Source organism: Rhinolophus sinicus, chromosome 16 (genome assembly GCF_057876585.1).
Source record: "Rhinolophus sinicus isolate RSI-liver-muscle chromosome 16, RSI-T2T, whole genome shotgun sequence".
NCBI lineage: Eukaryota > Metazoa > Chordata > Mammalia > Chiroptera > Rhinolophidae > Rhinolophus > Rhinolophus sinicus.
Window position 1 is genome coordinate 31407423 of NC_142516.1, and position 18224 is coordinate 31425646.

General features: G+C 37.1%; 1 protein-coding gene across 3 annotated transcripts in view; it reads left to right on the forward strand.

The window, feature by feature from the left end:
• Positions 1-18224, forward strand: part of RNF38 (ring finger protein 38) — a 108237-nt gene that overhangs the window by 36590 nt on the left and 53423 nt on the right. For 2 of the 3 annotated variants that reach the window (XM_019729102.3, XM_019729101.3), the window contains exon 2: positions 12968-13038. The exons of the other annotated variant lie outside the window; for it this stretch is intronic. In XM_019729102.3, the coding sequence (XP_019584661.2) occupies positions 12968-13038 (71 nt within the window). The remainder of the gene's footprint in view (positions 1-12967; positions 13039-18224) is intronic. 3 annotated transcript variants of the gene reach the window in all.

An 18224-nucleotide genomic window follows, 5' to 3' on the forward strand; every position in this document is an offset into this window, starting at 1 on the left:
CAGGTGCTGGACAGTGCACTTTCCCAATATTTTACTTTTCTACTCTTTACATTTTTGGGACCTCCCTCTTAAAAACAAAACAAAACACCCTGCTACCACTGAGGAGTGATAAAAGCCTAATTTCAGTGGAAGACTCAGCTACAAAACTTGATTACACAAGTATGAATATACGCACAGAGGCTATCCTTAGCATTAGGAGCTGACAGCATCATGTGGGAAGCTTAACATTTAAGTGAATTGTTTTGCCATTTTAAAACAGGTGGTAGTTTTTAGGAGATAAAAATCTATGATTCTCGGTAATTAAGAAAACACAGAAGAAAAAAAAAAGAAAGAAAACACAGAATTGCAAAGAACTAGATTATATTTGCTGCCTCGAAAACCCTATTCAATAAAGCCACGGCATCACCAGTTGTCCTCGAACATTTAAGAACCAGAACTGAGCATTAACTGTTGTTTATTTTTCAAATTCAATTTCTCCTAAATGATAGTCTGTTATCCAGGCAGCAACTATATGGACGTCACAGAATATTATAAATTATTAGAGAAATTTTATTCCACTTACTTTTTACTTTTGTTTCGGAAAGCAAATAATTCTTAGGTGCAAGTCACGTCTCACTTAAAAATTACAACTTTGGTGTTTGCCTTGCATTGTCAACTTGCTAACCTCAAGTATGTTTAAGAATCTGCCTCATTTTACAACCACTGTTTTTTAGAGCATTACTGATCTCTTTCTAAAATTTATTTTTTTGAATAGGTAATATATTCATATTGTTTAAAATTCAAAAACTATAAAAAAGCATATAGTGAGAAGACTTTCTTTGACACCTGGCCTTCAGCCCCCTGGTTCCCCCTATACCTAGAGACCGTGTAATCAGTTTCTACACACCTGTACCACCAGCCCCATCATTTTTATACAGTGGTCACCCACTGTGCTGTTTCAAACATTGAGTTCTTCCCTGAGCAGTATACAGTGGAGTTCATTCTTTATCAGTACACAAAGAACTTCCTCTTTTCTTCCCCTTACAGTTGCAGAATGTTCCCTTATTGATGGACATTTAAACTCTTAAATGAAACGTTGGCTATTAACCAACTATTTATCAAACACCTGCTGTATGCCAAGCACTGTTCTTTGCACTTGGGATAACAATGTATAAAGCTGGGAGAATTTCCTACCTTTATGGAGCCAATTCTAATCTTGGGGGATATGTAATAAACTATGATGCATAATTTGTCCATATATCAATTTGCCTGAGTACCAGTATACTTGTAAAATGAACTCATATTGGAATATCTGGATTAAAGGGTATGTGATTTTTCACTGGGGTAGTTAACTGCCAAATTGCTCTTCTTAGATCTCCTAGTTTACATATCTACTACTAAGTGTTTGAATGCCTGTTTTTTTCATACCTTTTCCAACACAATGTGTTATCAAATTGTTTGATTTTTACCAATCTGATAGGAAAAGATTGCTATTTGTGTGTTTTGTTTTGTAGTTAACTTTTTTTTGTAGCAGTAACTTAACCATTTATCATTTACGGAAGATGTTAGAGATTTTAAGTGCTTTAGCCCAAAGATTTGAATTTATAAGAACTAAAGTGTAAAATAAGTGTGTTGTGTTGCTATGTTTGGTTATTATAAATAGTAGTTAGGTGGTCACTCATGCCTAGCATATATGTATACCTGACATTTTCAATTGTGTGGCTGAAATAGTATTTGTCAGATTTTATCTTTATTCTTTGTAAAACGGGAAGTAATTAATGAACAAGAAAGTCAATGCTTAGATTAATTTAAAGCTGAGGGGGAGAACACCTAGAAATCACCAATTAGGGTCCTTATTTTATAACACAAGGAATGGGTCACGTTCAGATCCTATTTCTGTTTGGATATACAATTTCTGCATTCTCTTTATCTCCCCTCACAAAGAATAAGGAGATGCTCTGGAAATTGACCCCCATCTGACGTCCTCATATTTCCACTCAAAAAAAGAAAAGTGAAAAGTGGAGGTATTCTCTTTACTACTATCCTCTAGCCTCTTATTAACACTCAGGAAAATCGATCAGATCAGTCACTTCCTTCTTGCTCCTCCCATAGTCCCCAAACATATTACCTTGTCTTTATATTTTCTTAAGTCGCCTCCTCTTCCTTTATCTCCTTTATTAACTACTTCCCTCCATCCCCTAAAACTAAAATTCAAAACATTTTAGTTCGTGGCCATCGCTTTTCTCTGGCTATAACTTCTCCTTAGGAGATCTTATTTGTTTCTGAAATTTCGATGACCGTCACTTTGATACAAACACAAAATGTGACATAATTATGTTGGAGGACTAGGTGAGAGGGAAAGTAGAATAGGAGGGATGGGAGAGTTTAGTCCTCTGATAAGTAGCATGGCAGAAATCCAGTAAATCATAAAATTTGATACCCAAGGAATAGTTATTATATATAAGCATATTACTTAGAAAAAATGAGGTCTATACTGGAGGAAATGCCTGGAAGATTTGAGGATACTTGCCTCTGGGAAGGTAGACTGGGGACTAGGGAGGGGGGTAGTCAAATTCTTTTTTCATCATAAACCAGTTCACTCTTTCTTACTTTTTAAATGTGTATACATGTGTTACTATTATAGTTTGGTGTTTTACAGAATTATTGACTGGGAAATGCATCTTTATAGAGTTGATTAAAATAGAAGATAAATGAAGGGCAGGGAACTTGTCTTATTTATTTATTCCCATGTCCCCAGTGCTTAGGATAGACCTGATCGTGGGGATTTGTTAAGTATTTAATGAATGGAGCAATTGCGGAGATGAAATTTATGGAGTAGGAATGAGAATAGAACCTTCGGGATAGAAGTCAAATTGTTCTTTACTGAGCTGTAAGCTCCATAGAGCAGGAGCCATGCTTGCATTTTGCTGTGTCTTGTACAGAGGTGTCTGGTACAGATTAGGTATCCAGTAAATGCTCAAGGCTCTTTAGATTGGACCATTCAAGAATTACATCCCTGAGTGTGAGAAGAGAGGATACGTCCTCCAGCTTGTGTCTTGTTGCATCTATCCAGTTGTAGTACGTTCCTTGCCTCACTTCGTTGATTTCTTTGTCAGGCATAAACTCAGTTACTCAATTGCACAAAGTCTATATATTCGGTACACTTTTTTAGTAGGGTCTTCTGTGAACGAAACTTAGCATTCGGCTCTATAGGGGTTATAAAGATGAAGAAGGCTCAGACTCTGACTCCAAAGAAAATGTCCAGCGGGGTAAGTGGAATCTATCTGTTTTTATTATACGCAAGACATTGAGGCGTAAGCAGCTTGTGTGGGAGAAAGGAGGATGTGTAATTAAATCTAACGGGGTGGGAGGGTGGAAGGACTGCTTGAAGTGCAGAGCAGAGAAGAAAGGGCAGGAATCAGGAAGTCTTTCCCCCTTCCTCTCTTTCACTCTTACTTCCTTTCTGCCTTCCTTTGTTTCTGCATTTACTTAGTGCCTGCCATGAGCCAAGAAATGTGTTCCATGCTAGAATATGAAAAGATAAATGAAGGAGCTGTGGTCTGGTTGGAGAGCGCTGCTGGTGGGGAGTTGAGGAGTTAGGCGTGTCTCACAGGCAAATCAGCAGCCTTGGTCTGAATACAAGTGTTAATTATAATACCATTTCTTGCATTGCTATGTGCCAGTCACGGTGCTGTGAGCATTTTCATACATTTAATCTTAATAATAACACTCAGAACGACTATGAAGTGATGTAAGTAGATACTATGATTCCCATTTTACAGATGAGGAAGGCATATGATTTGTTACATGACTTGCCTAAGATCACATATTCAGTAAATGAACTGTATCTAGGTCTGATGCCGAGGTCCATTCTACTCAAAAAACTACCAGAGAAATCCTTATATACTGCCGGTAGAATTGTGAAATGATGCAGCCACTTTGGAAAACACTTTGGCAGTTCCTTAAAAGGATGAATAGAGGTACCACATGACCCAGTAATTCCACCTCAAGAGAAATGAAAACAAATATTCACACGAAACTTATATTTGAATGTCATAACAGTGTTATTCAGAATAGTTCTAAAGTGAAAATAACCCAAATCACCATCATTTGATGAATGCCTAAATAAAAGGTGGTTATCCATACACTGGAATCTTAGTCATAAAAAGGCATGAATTGATACATGCTGAAACATGGATGAACCTTGCAAACATCATACTAGGTGAAAGAAGTTAGTTACAAAGGCCACATATTTTGATTACATTTATCTGAAGTATCCAGAATAGGCATATACACAAATTAGATTAGAGCCTGTCAGGGGCTTGTAGAAGGGGAAAATGCGGTAATATCTTTGGGGTTTCTTTTTAGGGTGATGAAAGTGTTCTAAAATTAATTGTGATGATGGTTACACAACTTTGAGGATATACTTTTTAAAAATTTAATTTTACACTTTAAATGGATGAATGGTATATGGTATGTGAATTGTATTTCACTAAAGTTGTTTAAAACAAAACAAAACAACCCAAGACTCAAATTGAATTTTCTGCTCTACTCAGATCATTAAGAGCTATTTAACAGTAAATAAGCAGCTGATCCTCGCTTGTAGAGTAAGATTGCTTTTTTGTCACATGTTATTTATCAACATTTACCTAATATTAATAATGTCTCCAAGTGTATTACCTAATAAAGCCTGTAGCTTATCTTGTAAATTTTAAGTAAAATTTCTAAAAGTAGTGCAGTCTATTTTGTTATAAATTCATTTGGAGAAAGCATAAAACATGGAGATTAGGTGGGTAAATAAAGTTGGGTTTTACCAGTTAAGTGGTGCTTGAATCTTTGGAGCAGAAATATGGAAACTGTTAGTTGGTTTTTAAGACTCAGAACCATCTCAGCACATTGCCGTGCAGCCATGCCGTAGGCTCTGGTGTCCGGGTAGCAGATGTGAAGGCTACTTCTGCGAGTGATGTGTTAAAACCCAGAGAGATCATGTTGGAGAATTTAGCAACCTCTAGGTCAAGTATTGGGAAAGGCTCTCAATATGTTTTCATGTCCTGCTATAAAGTCAAGTACTTCAAAAAGACTCTTCATGCTAGAGTGAAAGGAGTAGAGTTCTGAAATACCAGTAATGGGAGCAGAACCAAAAAATTAGATTTAAATGCTGAGTATCTGTCTTAGATAATAATTGCAGTGACTGTTACTTAAAAAGTACAGGGCAAGTTTCCTGGGGCTGGATTAAAAAAAAAGAGATCCTACCTGTTGCTGTTAGTGTAGAATGAACAAAAATGTATCTGTTTAGGTTTTTGTTTTGTTTTTTAAATATCGTTGATTTAGTTCAAATGCTTTTTAGTGTTTACATCAATTATTCTTTTATACCTGCTTTTTTAACATTTCATTTTAGTAAATTTTCATCTCATATAATTTTACCACATTCAAATTTCTCTAATTCTCTCCCAAATATCCTTTTCAACTGGCTTATTTAAACTAATATACAACCTGGTATGCACATTGTATTTGATTTATTTTAATTAAATTTGTTGGAGTAAATTGGTTAATAACATTATATAAGATGTATCTAATTATTTTCCTTAAGTCTCTTTTAATCTAGCATAGTTTCTATCTTTTCTCTTTCCATTTAAAATACTAACACCACTGACTTAGTGAGAACCCGAGCCAGTTATTCTGCAGAACAACATTTGGACGAGGTGATTGCTTCCCTATGATGTCATTTGTTCATCTATCTCCTGTATTTCCTGTAAACTGGAAATCATATCCAGTAATTTGATAGATTCAAGTGAAGTATTTTTTGCTTGAATGCCAAACAGGTTATGTCTGAATTTCATAGTGTATCACATCGGAAATCATATCTGGACCATTGGTAATAATGCTAAGATTGTCCATTGGATTAAGATGACGGGAGTATAGATTGTATGGTTAGGTTTTCCCTGCAATGTACAAATAACCTGCGTAGTGTTACTTTGGCACTTTACAAATCACCGTCAGCCATTCGCCTAATGGTTTTAACCTAATTGATAACCGTGCCTGAATCAACAGTTTTACGGGGTTTGCAGAATGATGTTTTCTAACTCTACATGTATTAGCATTCTTCTGTCATGAAGAACTTAAGTAGGACTAGGGCTATTTGGTTACTCTAAAAGGTAGGATAAATGCATAATATTTCAGTTTTATTTACACATTTTTTGAAGAAGCTGTTTTAATAGATACCTCAAGAGGTGATAGTTTGAGGTTTTATGTCCCTCCCCCCTTTTTTGAGTACTATTCGGGGCTCAGGGATTTTCATTGATAGCCTGTGTTTTGGTCAGCTACAGTGTTTTTGTTGTTTTTAATGCTTAAATTGGTAAAACTTTGACCAGTGGGAACTGCTTCTTCTGTCTTATAGAAGAGGTCTTAGAGCGCATGTGTTGCTTAGGTTGTGTTCCTGCTCTCCCCATTGTCACATTTTGTAGTTAAAACCCTTCACTTTTAAACCCTCAAATCTTTGTTTCTGAGTTGACAGGCAGCTGGCTATTGAGTCCAGGAAATTCTTAAGAGGGACCCACTTCATATTTCTAGATTAACATATTATGACAGTGCAGACTCCCATCTCAGATGTGCACACTGAGGAATAATTCTAACAGCGCTCAAAATACCACACTTTTATGACAATTAAAGAGCGAACCACCTTTAAAGATATGTGCACACTGCCCACCTCTCTGCAGTTCAGTTTCATGGTTTAATGCCTCTTGTTTTTATACTCAGAGGGAATATGCATATGTCTCAACAATGTTTTTCTGCTGATGTTTGTATAAGAAGATTGTATGCTATGTTTCACAAACTCAATACGACATTTTTCTTTTTTTAAAAAGTAGTGTGTGGAAGAGTCTCAGTTACATTTCAACTATCCTTGATAGAACATGTCATTTGGAAAGTCACGCTGCGTGTCAGCAAAGGGGAATGTGAGTTCTGGATGGGCCTGGCACTAAGAGGCCATGTTATTGCATACAAAGGGTATTGTTTGGCATTGTTTTAAATACATTACATACTAACTAGCATGATAATTTGCTATGAGTGTGTTTACTGTGTTTTCGTTTCTTTTAGGAAAGGAGAAGTGGCAGGAGATATTGGTCAGAAAGGTCTGGGATAGATAGCCAGGTCATGTGAGACCTTGTGAGACCAAGGTCTAAGGACTTCGGATTTTATTTTGAGTGAGAGAAGGAACCAAGGTTTTCAGAGAAGTGACATCCATCTGAATCTTTAAAAAGGTCATTGATGCTACAATGTGGAGAACAGACTAGGGAGGAGATAGGGAAAATGTACAGGGAAACAGTGGAACTAAAAAGACCAGTTAGGAAACAGCTGCATTAGTTCAGGCTTTGATTTAGGCAGTAGTGGTGAAGATGATGCTACAAAGTTAAATTTCAGGCATATTTTCAAAGTGGGGCAACAGCAATTTGCCAACTCATCAAATGTAGGATGTGAGTGAAAGAGAGGAGTTAAGGATGATGCCAGGGGTTTCGGCGAGAGCAGCTGCTGAATGGTTCTGCCATTTACTGAAACTGGAGGAGGTGTATTTGGAGGGGAAGATCAAGAGCTCAGGTGTGGACATGTTAGGTTTGAGATGCTGGTTAGATATCTGTGTGCTGTTCAGTATGTAGAGGACATAGAAATACAGATTTCCGTAGGGTGGGAGGTGAGGAGTCCCGGCTGGGAGATGCACATTTTGGAGTCATCAGCCATGGGACTAGTTGGGGTCACAAAAGCAGTGGATGTAGAGAAGAGAGGTATGAGGATTGCTCCTTGGGACATTACAACCTTTAGACATTGGGGATATCAGGAGTATCCAGCCAAGGGGCCGGAGAAGTTTGCAGTCAGTGATGTAGGAAGTTTCCCTGAGGCCAAGTAAAGGGTTTCAAGGAGAGAGGAGTCAGCTGGGGCAAATGCTGCCAATTGATGAAGAAAGAGGCGGATTCAGTATTGACTATTGGGTTTTGCAGTGCAGTGGGTCTCTCAGAACATGACAAATAGTGTCTCTGCTTTACATCACTACCTGCCCCTGTGGACCAAAAACACTAGCTGATATTCCTGGCAGTTGCTCTGCAACTTCTCCCACATCCCACCACTGTTCAGCCACGGCCTCTTTGTATTCCCTCGTTAGTTTTAAACCTTGGGCTCCGTATCCTGATTTGTCCTCACTTCTGTTCTCTTCCCTCAATTTCTCACGTTTTTCTGACTCTTCCCAGGATGTTGTGCATCTCTTTCCCCTTACAATGCTTCCGATCTAGTTTGTTCCCCTGGTCCCAGCATCTTCTGCCAGCTAAAAAGTGGGTTTGTAACCAGTTTTGGAATGTATCATGGACTCTATTGGTACTCAGATGATAGTATAGGCCCCTTTCCTGGAAGAAGAATATTTTTAATTGCATAAAATAAAATACATGAGATTACAAAGGAAACCAGTTATACGGGAATGTAGTTATCAAAACATTAAAAACTAATTTGGGTGGCCGGATGGCTCAATGGTTAGAGCGTGAGCTCTGAACAAGAGGGTTGCCGTTTCGATTCCCGCATGCACCAGTGAGCTGTGCCCTCCACAACTAGATTGAAGGACAATGACTTGGAGCTGATGGGCCCTGGAGAAACACACTGTTCCCCAATATTCCCCAATAAAATAAAAAATACCCACTAATTTATGATTGGCATATATTTGCATCTTTATTAATGTATTAAATGACACATTCTAGCAGTGGACCTGATAGCTATTGTAAATTCATAGTAGTGATAAGTGTAAATGGTATTTCAGTATTCCTACAGCAGCTGTATTATGTGAAAATATATGGTTTTAATTAGTGACAAAGTCACAGGTACTATCAATACTAATATGGTTTGTTGCTTTATTCATAATAGAGTGAATTTTTACATTTCAGTTTCAAGTTAATGGAAATAAACATAGTTTTATTCCCATGGAAGTCTTGGGTCCCAGGTAAAGAGCCTAGAGTGAGAACTGTAATGCTGGTGTGAACAGACCACTGAACAGGTCACCAGGTGGACGATCAGGCCTCGTCTGCATGGACACGTACTGCCACTTTGGCCCCTGGTACCTGCCAGGCCACACTCATCGTGGGGAGAGGATTCAGACATGAACTTTATGCCTTCAATAGAGCACCGGTTTACTGATTCTTGAACAGTAATAGTAACTTTATAAAATGTATTTGGGGAAAAAAAAAATCAGAGAACTCATGGTAAACACTGTCATTTAATGTAATATGTTTGGCTGTTCTCTATGATAGTATAGGCCCCTTTCCCGGAAGAAGAATATTTTTAATTGCATAAAATAAAATATATGAGATTACAAAGGAAACCAGTTATACAGGAATGTAGTTATCAAAACATTAAAAACTAATTTGGGTGGCCGGATGGCTCAATGGTTAGAGCGCGAGCTCTGAACAAGAGGGTTGCCGTTTCGATTCCTGCATGCACCAGTGAAAAATCTACTAGATTTTTTTCAAGTTTCAAAAATTAGCCCCGTAGTCTAGTATAGACAGTTTCTTCTTTTGCTGCTGGGTACTTCATTCTCTGAATAGCTTCTCCCCAAAGCTGCCTTTAGACCTGTGTTTCATTCTTCAGCAGTTCAGTGTGAGCCATCTGTCTGCATCCTTTGTTTTCTGGGGCGGGGACCGCTGGAGAGGGAGGCTGGTGCTGCTGTGCGTTTATTCACCTCTAGGATGTTTTGCGTTGTTTTCTAGCAAAGGGCCCTTCCCTTAGCAGTAACGGACTGAGTTCTGATACTCAGGGCAGAAGGTCAAAGAGAAACCCTGCCCATTTTTAAATTGGATTGTATGTTTTCTTTCTGTTGAGTTTTAAGAGTTCTTTGAATACTTTTGGATACCAGTCCTTTATCAAATACGCATTTTGCAGGTATTTTCTACCAGTCTGTAACTTTGTCTTTTCATTCTCTTAACAGTGTCTTTCACAGAGCAGAAGCTTTAAATTTTAATGAAGTCCATCTTTCCCATTTTTTTCTTGTATGGATTACCATGTTTCCCCGCAAATAAGACCTAGCCGGACCATCAGCTCTAATGTGTCTTTTGGAGCAAAAATTAATATAAGACCCATTAGAGCTGATGGTCCGGCTAGGCCTTATTTTGGGGAAACATAGCATGCTTTTGGTGTTGCATAATCTATTGTCAAACCCAAGGTCACTTAGATTTCTTCTATGTTATCTAAGTTTTGTAGGTTTGCATTTTACATTGAGGTCTATGATCCATTTTGAGTAAATTTTTGTGAAAACTGTAAGGGCAGTGTCTAGGTTCAGTTTTTGTACGTGGATGTCTTTTCATTTAATTTTAATACTCTCTTTCAGAAGAGGTTTTTAAGTTACTAAATAATGTATCTCAACCTTCATCTTTCTAGCTCTATGGAGTCTTAAATTTTGGCGGTGATCCCAAGTAATGTTCCCCCACCACAGTCATTAGATGGTATGATGTGAACTGTTAGCAGCACAGTTTCATGTTTCTTAAACTGTGTCCAATAGGAACACAAAAGACATGATACGTTAAATATGTGGGTTTTGCATAAGAATGAAATGTCTGTTTTGCTACCTCTTTAAAGATACCTAATGTATACTTATAATCGTCTGTTCTTAGGATTCTTTTCACCAGTATAACTTGAGTATTACATGATACTAGGTTAATAGGAGAACAAAGTATAAGTTTTACTAACTCCTCCTTGGATCACATTTACCATATATTTGACACAATAGTTTATGTTGTGATTTGATTTGTCATTCTTGTGTCCTAGAAGATTTTAATATTTGGGGACATTGTTATATATTCTTTTTTCCAAATCATGGCTTTGGAATAATATGTTAAATGTTAACTGAAATCAGTAACAGAAGGAACTCTCTGATTTATATTATTATTATTCATAACTGCATGTACCTTTTTGGCAATTGTACCTCCCCCCACCACATCCTTCCCAGAATTGTCATCCAGTGGCAAAAACTTGTTAAACTTCTTAATAAGGTTGTTTCTGAAAAATAGAAATTGATAATAAATGTTAACAAATGTTTTTTCAACGTCTTTTGATGGGGTCAAACTTTAAAACATCGTTTTGTACCTTAATTCTTTGTTGATAAATTTTCTTTTATTGAATCAGGCTTTCCTTAGGTAAACATGAGTAGATTATGGTGACACATTATATTGTATATGTTGTCACTATGCTACATATACATTGTATGCTGCAATTTTATTTAGTATTTTTATTCCTGTGTTTGAGATTAATTTGTTTTCTTATTGTAATCCTTTTTGTATTTTATAATCGATGTCAGTATAAAATGAGTTGTGGGACAACTTATACTGAGTAAGTTAGGAATAGTCACTGTCACTCGGGATTATTGAATCTGTACTTTTTAAAGAAATTAACTGGTAAATCTATCTAATAAGGAATTTTTTTATCTTTTTTAGTTCCTAAATAATTTTCTCTGCTATTGCCAGTGTACTTTTCTCATTTTCTTTTATGAATGTATAAAAATGATATATGATAAAAATCAACCTTTACAGAAGTTCTAACAGTTATTAAAGTAAGTGTGAAATAAAAATTTTTAGTATTAAGACAGGTGTCAAATTTAGTTGGTAGCGTTCTTTGTCAATGGCATATGAATGGACATCAGAATTGATGGTATCGTAAATTTACAAAATAAGGTATTTGTCAGTGTGATGTCCACAGAGCTGGTGATGGAATGTTCTTAGGTTCATATAAACATTTACCCATTCAGACTGCTAAAGCCATCATAGGTTTCACTCGTCACCACTTTATTCAGAGGTGTATGGCGCAGAAACTATAACTTGTCAGTATTACAGTGGGAGTCCTTGCAGCAGACCATGTAGCAGTTCATACTTTCTGGAACACTCTTCCCATAGCTCAGATTGAAAGAAATGATACCCACGTTGGGTGGTGGCTAGAACTTCATCGGCATAGTTTCTAGGATCCTCTGCAAGGGATGTGCCTAATTAGCACGTAACCATGCTCAAAAACATGGTTTTCTACCAAGTGTCTATTGTACTTCCAGTCCAGATGCAGTTGACTAATTTGGTAATTTCTATCATAAGCAGTATTGCCAAGTAGCATAGTGGCGTGCTGTCTTAATCAGGTTAACGGATTAATCCAAATTCTCATACATAAGGAGAAAGGGTTTTACTCATCTTTCGGTCCACAGTCATGGGTGCTGACTTTTCATTTATGGCCTCTTGTTTTAGTATCTTCTTTCATGTTGTTCTTACTCCAAGATTATTTTTAAAAGTCAACATTAAAAACAACAACACTGGTTTCATTTTTTACATTTGCATAGAACTTTGAGCCACAATTTTTCTGTATGATGTGAAATAGGAATGGAAACTTTTTTCAAATGACTAGTCAATTCCAATCATTTGTTTTCCTATTAATTAAAAATATTGTTATAGAGCAGTGGTTATTAAGAGATAGTTCTTCAAATTAACAAATGGTTGGGTGTGTTAAAAATGTTTACACTTAAAGTAATAAAACCTTTTTATAATCTTATTATTTTGTATTGTGTTATTTCTATGGTGAGAATTTATAGGGTCAATTGTTTTCTCAAAGAAAGCATGTGTAGTCTGAAAAGTAGTATACCTTTTCTTCTAAAAAGAAGTTTGCCTTATTGGGGGCTGTTGTGCTTATTTAGGTGGCCTTACTTTGAAAGCGAACCACTCAATATAGTGGTAAGAGGTGGATTAGGGGTTTGAATAACAGGGTTCTAGATTTAGACCCGCTATTTCACTGACTGCTACTTTACGCAAGTCAGCTTCTCAGTGTTTTGTTTTGCACATTAAACTGCAAGAATAATAATCCCTATCCTGTCTACTTCCGAGTATTGTTGAAGATTAGATGGGATAGTGGATTTAAAAGCACTTTTAATTGGAAAAGTAGTATAAATGTAAGGAATTATTGCATCTTAACTTTTCCTCCCTTTCTCTTGTAGGTAGTATTGGTGCTTCTTTTCAGTGCCAGTCCATCCATCACGACCACATTTGTCATGATGACACTGACAAGGTGAGGTCCGTGTTGCTGTTTGCCCTGGTGAAATGCATGCTGCCCTTATGTGACTGGACTCACTCGTATACCTCTGGGCGTAGGGCCAGGAGAGTGGGACTTGCGGGCCACAATGTTGAGACGCAAAGCCTTGCTGGTTTCTGTGTCAGATTATTAGACTCTTCCAGAAAACGAGGGCCAATTTCCAGGAGGTGGGCTAGACTCTTAGTAAACCCTCCATGTCCTTACCCCCATCCCTGTCCCCCTCACCATGCTTCCTCTTTTCTTGCACAGCCTGAATAGATTATCTTATTATATTAACAAGAGCTCCCAAAGCTGATAACTGTCTAATCAATTTGTATGTTTCCAATTTGAAATATCTTAGACATTCCAGTTTGGTTAATTTTTATAGTTGATCGTGTTTGATTATGGTTTCTTTTCATACTTAGCTTTTTGCGGACTCTGTTTCCAAAGCCCAATTTACATGTTGAAAAATGAGAATGGAACCTGTCCAATTCATGCAAAAGAAACCTGCTTTGGGCCTGGTTTTGTTTCTTTGTTTTAAATCAGGTCCAAACTCTTGGTGGTTTTGTTTCATTTTGGTGCTTTGCTTCTGTTCTTTTTATCTCTAAAGAAAGTCGGTCTTTGGGGGTTTTCCAGTGCTTATCAGCACCCTTGATGGCCGAGCCCTTGCCGTAGATACTAATGTGGGCTTGGTGTTTGGAACATCTGGCCACTGATGTTGGGTGGGCTTAGCTTTAGTATTTTCTACCATTAGTTTCTGGCGGCTTCCTTCCCATTTCCTGTGTCTTGTGTGCAGGAATGTATCACTCCCATGGTAGTTTCCGCAGGCAGACCAATCCAAGCGATCTTTTTCTCTGCTGTTTTAATCAAGATCCTCCTCCCCTCATCCTGTTGGACCTAGATCAAGAAGTTGGTGGATCGTTGGGATTTTCCAAATGGTTTTCTTTGTTCTGTGTTGCTCTCTGTCTCTGTGAGCTTTGCTCTGACAGATTTCATTCTGTTGACAGTGAGAGTGGTATGCTGTTAGCATTCCAGAGTCTCTTTTATTATTATAGTAATCCAGAGCGTGGGTTTAACTTTTAACTTCTTTTAGAAGCAAGCCACTGAATGAGCCTTTTGGACAATATGTGGTTTTCTCCATAAACTTGACTATATCACAGATTTTAGAAATGAGCATTTGAAAATAAGAATGATGGTAGAGAGGAAAGACAAAATTACTGTAGGTCAGTAATACTGTAACAGTTGTGTTTCCTAATTGTGAAGATATTTTGGGGTTAAATTTTCTTTCCCCTGCTAAGTATAATATGCCTCTCTGCATTTGTTCATTTACAGTGGAAAAGGCAGACTGTGCCCTGTTCTGTCTCCTGGTTTACAGCCTGGAGATGAGATTTCTGTCTGTCTCTGCCAGATACTTTCCATCTATTTTAAAATGGTTTTCCTCTTAATTTCTGAATCTTTGTATGATTGATTTTGTGCTTTTAGGAGATGGGATTGTTCCTGAAATACATGGGGAGGGGGTAGAGAAGTTGAAGGGATTTTGTAACCTAGTTAGTATATCAAAGAACTTTCAGAAACTGCTCTTTTCTCTCTCCCGCCTACCATGTGTATATTTATGATGGTTTCCCAGGGGGAAATGGAGCAAATTGATTAAGATCTCTTGACTATATTTATAATTTATTCATCTGATTCAGTCAGTAAATAATATTTATTGATTGGCAGTTATGTGTCTAGGCACTTAGCGAATGCATCAAGATCCAAAACAAATGAAGATTGCTGTTTTTTTCATGAGTGTACAGTCTAACTGGGGGAGGCAGACAATAAAAATAAACATAATACATAAATTATATAGTATGTTAGAATAAGCACAGTGGATTAAAGAAAAGGTAGAGCAGAAAAAGTGGGACAAGGACCACTGAGTTGGATGGTACAGGTTGCTTTGAATAGGATCATCAGGCATTGTTCTGGGGAAGAGAGTGGTGGGTGGAATGTTTAACAATCACATCTCTATATTTGCAACAGCTTCCGACTTACTTCTTTCTGTAACAAATGTGTATTGGTTTTGCAAAAACAAAATGAACTTGCTGCCTAATACATATTGCTTGGATGTGTTCGTTCTCTCTCTCTCTCTCTCTCTCTCTCTCTCTCTCAATGGAAGGGATTATAGAGCACACCTAATCCAACCCTCTTTTAAAAATAAAATTGGAAGCTGTGACCCAAGTGGGAGAAACGAGTTGTTCAGGAGTCACCCTACAGTGCTACGGCTAAGTGCAGATCTACCTCTGATGCAAATCCTGTAAAATAATTCCTGCGCTCTTCTGCATACATTGTCAGAACACACTGATGCTTTGCTTAGTATCCTCACTTCATTTTCAGGCATAGTCCATTTCTCAGATGTGGGACTGAAAGATGATTTTTCTTAAAAGTTAAACTAATCCATGTGTGACCAGGAGTGGAACCAGGGGTCAGGAAGGAGAAAGTGGGCCAGTCCATTTGTTGGGCCTCCTTTGTATAGCCTTGGAAGTGGTGGCAAGTCCCCAAATTTTATTGGCTTGGCCTGTTTTCCAACTTAAGTTTCTCTGCTGACATACATCGGCTTGTATCCTATAGTACTGGAAGGAACTGATTCCAGCTCTGAGGTTTACTATTAAATACTGCAAACTCCCATATTCATCAGTTTATATTGGGCACAGCAGTTCACACAACAGCAAAAAATTAAACACACAGTACATTGTTTTACAGGCAGTTTCTTAGGAACACAAGTATGTACTTAAGTCCCTCCGTTATTCTATGGTAGAGAAAAGGGGGTAGAGAAAGATCCTCTAGCTTAAGATAGGAATTAGAATTTTTAACAAATGAGCATTATTTATCCACTTAAAAAGTAGTAGGAGTGGGACTAATTCATAAAATTGTTTTATTCTTGGTATTTATGTTTAGTAGTAGTGGAAAACAACTAAGGTGTATAATTTTAAAAGAAGAAAAATAAAGGAGTATAAAACTTGATTTATTAATGAAAAAGAAAGGTTTTAAAGGAAATGAGTAAGGCTAAACAACAAAATAATATGACAAAATTAATCAGTTATAATAAATGTGAATTTCTGTTTGGCTATTAAATGATAGACTGGGTGAAAAAGCAAAATGTCACCTATATATACTTTATATAAGAGACATACCTAAAAACAAAATGATATAGAAAAGTGAAAGTAAAAGATAAGCAAAGATAGTATCAAGCATATGCAAATAGGAAGAAAGCAGGAGTGACGTTTTAAATAGAATTCAAAGCAAAGGTTATTAATCTGGTAGAACAGTCATGAACCATCACACTATAAATGTTTAAGCCAAAGCTCATAGAAGTACAATAAAAAATTGACAAAATCACAACCGTGGAGTGTACAGATGCCATGGAAGTAGGAATACCAGGTAAGAGGTTAGTGTGTTGACAGTAGATGTATTGATTTTCTATTGCTATGTAACAAATTACCATAAATGTAGCAGCTTACAACACACATTTATTATCCATAGCTTTCGCGAATCACCAGTTGAGGCAAGGCTGAGCTGGGTTCTCTGCTCAGGGTCTCACAAGACTGCAATCAAGGTGTCTCCTGGGCCTTACTCTTTCTTATCTGGAGTTCTCAACTAGGAAAGGATCTGCTCCCTCCAAGTTCATTCAGGTTGTTGGCAGAATTCATTTCTGTGAGGCTGTATGACTGAGGACCAGCTTCTTACTGTCTATTGACTGGAAGTCAACCACAGGTCCTAGAGGCTGTCCATAGTTCCCTGCCATGTGGTCCTGTCCATGTACACTTAACAGCAGGTCTGTTTGCTTCTTCTAGACGAGATAGAGAATCTTTCCAGTTGGCTGAAATGATGTCTTACATAATGAAACATAATCACAGGTGACATCCCATCACCTTTGCCATATTCTTTAGTTTAGAAGCAAGTCTCAGGTTTTGACTCCATCAGTGGGAGGGGGTTATACAAGGGCATGACTAACGGTCACCTTAAGATTTGTCCATCACAGTAGGCAAAACAATAAGGATAATTTGAATAACATAATTAGCAAGCTGATTTAATAGTTCCTATAACATCAGAAAACATGCTTTAAAGTTTTTGCTCGTAAAAAAATTTAAATAACAGCTTTATTGAGCTATAAGTCACATATCATAAAATTCACTGCTTTAAAGTGGTTTATTTCAGTGGTTTTAATATATTCAGAGTTGAACAACTATCCCTACCATCTAATTTTAGAACATTTTTATCCCCTCAAAAACCACTACCAATTAGCAGGCACTCCCCATTATTCTCCTCCTCCACCTCAAGCTCCTGGCCATCACGAATCTGTCTCTATAGATTTGCCTATTCTGCACATTTCTTATAAGTGGAGTCATACAATATGTGGCCTTTTGTGTCTGGCTTTTCTCACTTAGCATGATTTCAAGGCTCATCAGTGTTGTAGCATGAATCAGTACGTCGTTCCTTTTTATGGGTGAATAGTATTCCATTGTATGGATGTAACACATTTTGTTTATTTATTCACTAGTAGATAGATATTTGTTTACATATTTTGATTATTATGAACAATGCTGCTGTGAACTTTTGCGTGAAAGTATGTTTTTGTTTAGTTGGTCACAGGACAGATTTTTGTTTAACATTTTGAGGAACTGTTCAACTTTTTTTCCAAAAGTGGCTGCACCATTTTGCATTCCAGCAAATACCTGAGGGTTCCAGTTTCTTCAGATCCTTGCCGACACTTTTTGACTCTCTTTTAAATGATAGCCATTGTAGTGAGTGTGAAGTGGCATCTCATTGTGGTTTTATTTGCATTTCTCTAATGATTAATGATGCTGAGCATCTTTTTATATGCTTTTTGTATATTCCTAAATCTTCCATGGTTAGTTAAATAAAAGTCAGTTATGGATCTTTTATTCTTGCCACTTTGTCCTTAAAAAAAACAAACCAAAAAAACCCCATTAAATCTCCCCATTCTCCCAATTTTGTAGTTCTTAGGTTGGTGCAAAGGTAATTGCGGTTTTTGCAATTATTTTTAACCTTTTAAACCGCAATTACTTTTGCACCAACCTAATACTTGTGTCCATTATGGAAATCTAGGGAAATACATAGAAATAGACTATGTCATAAGCCAACTCACCATTTTTCTTTTTTTTTAAATTTATTTTTTAAATTTA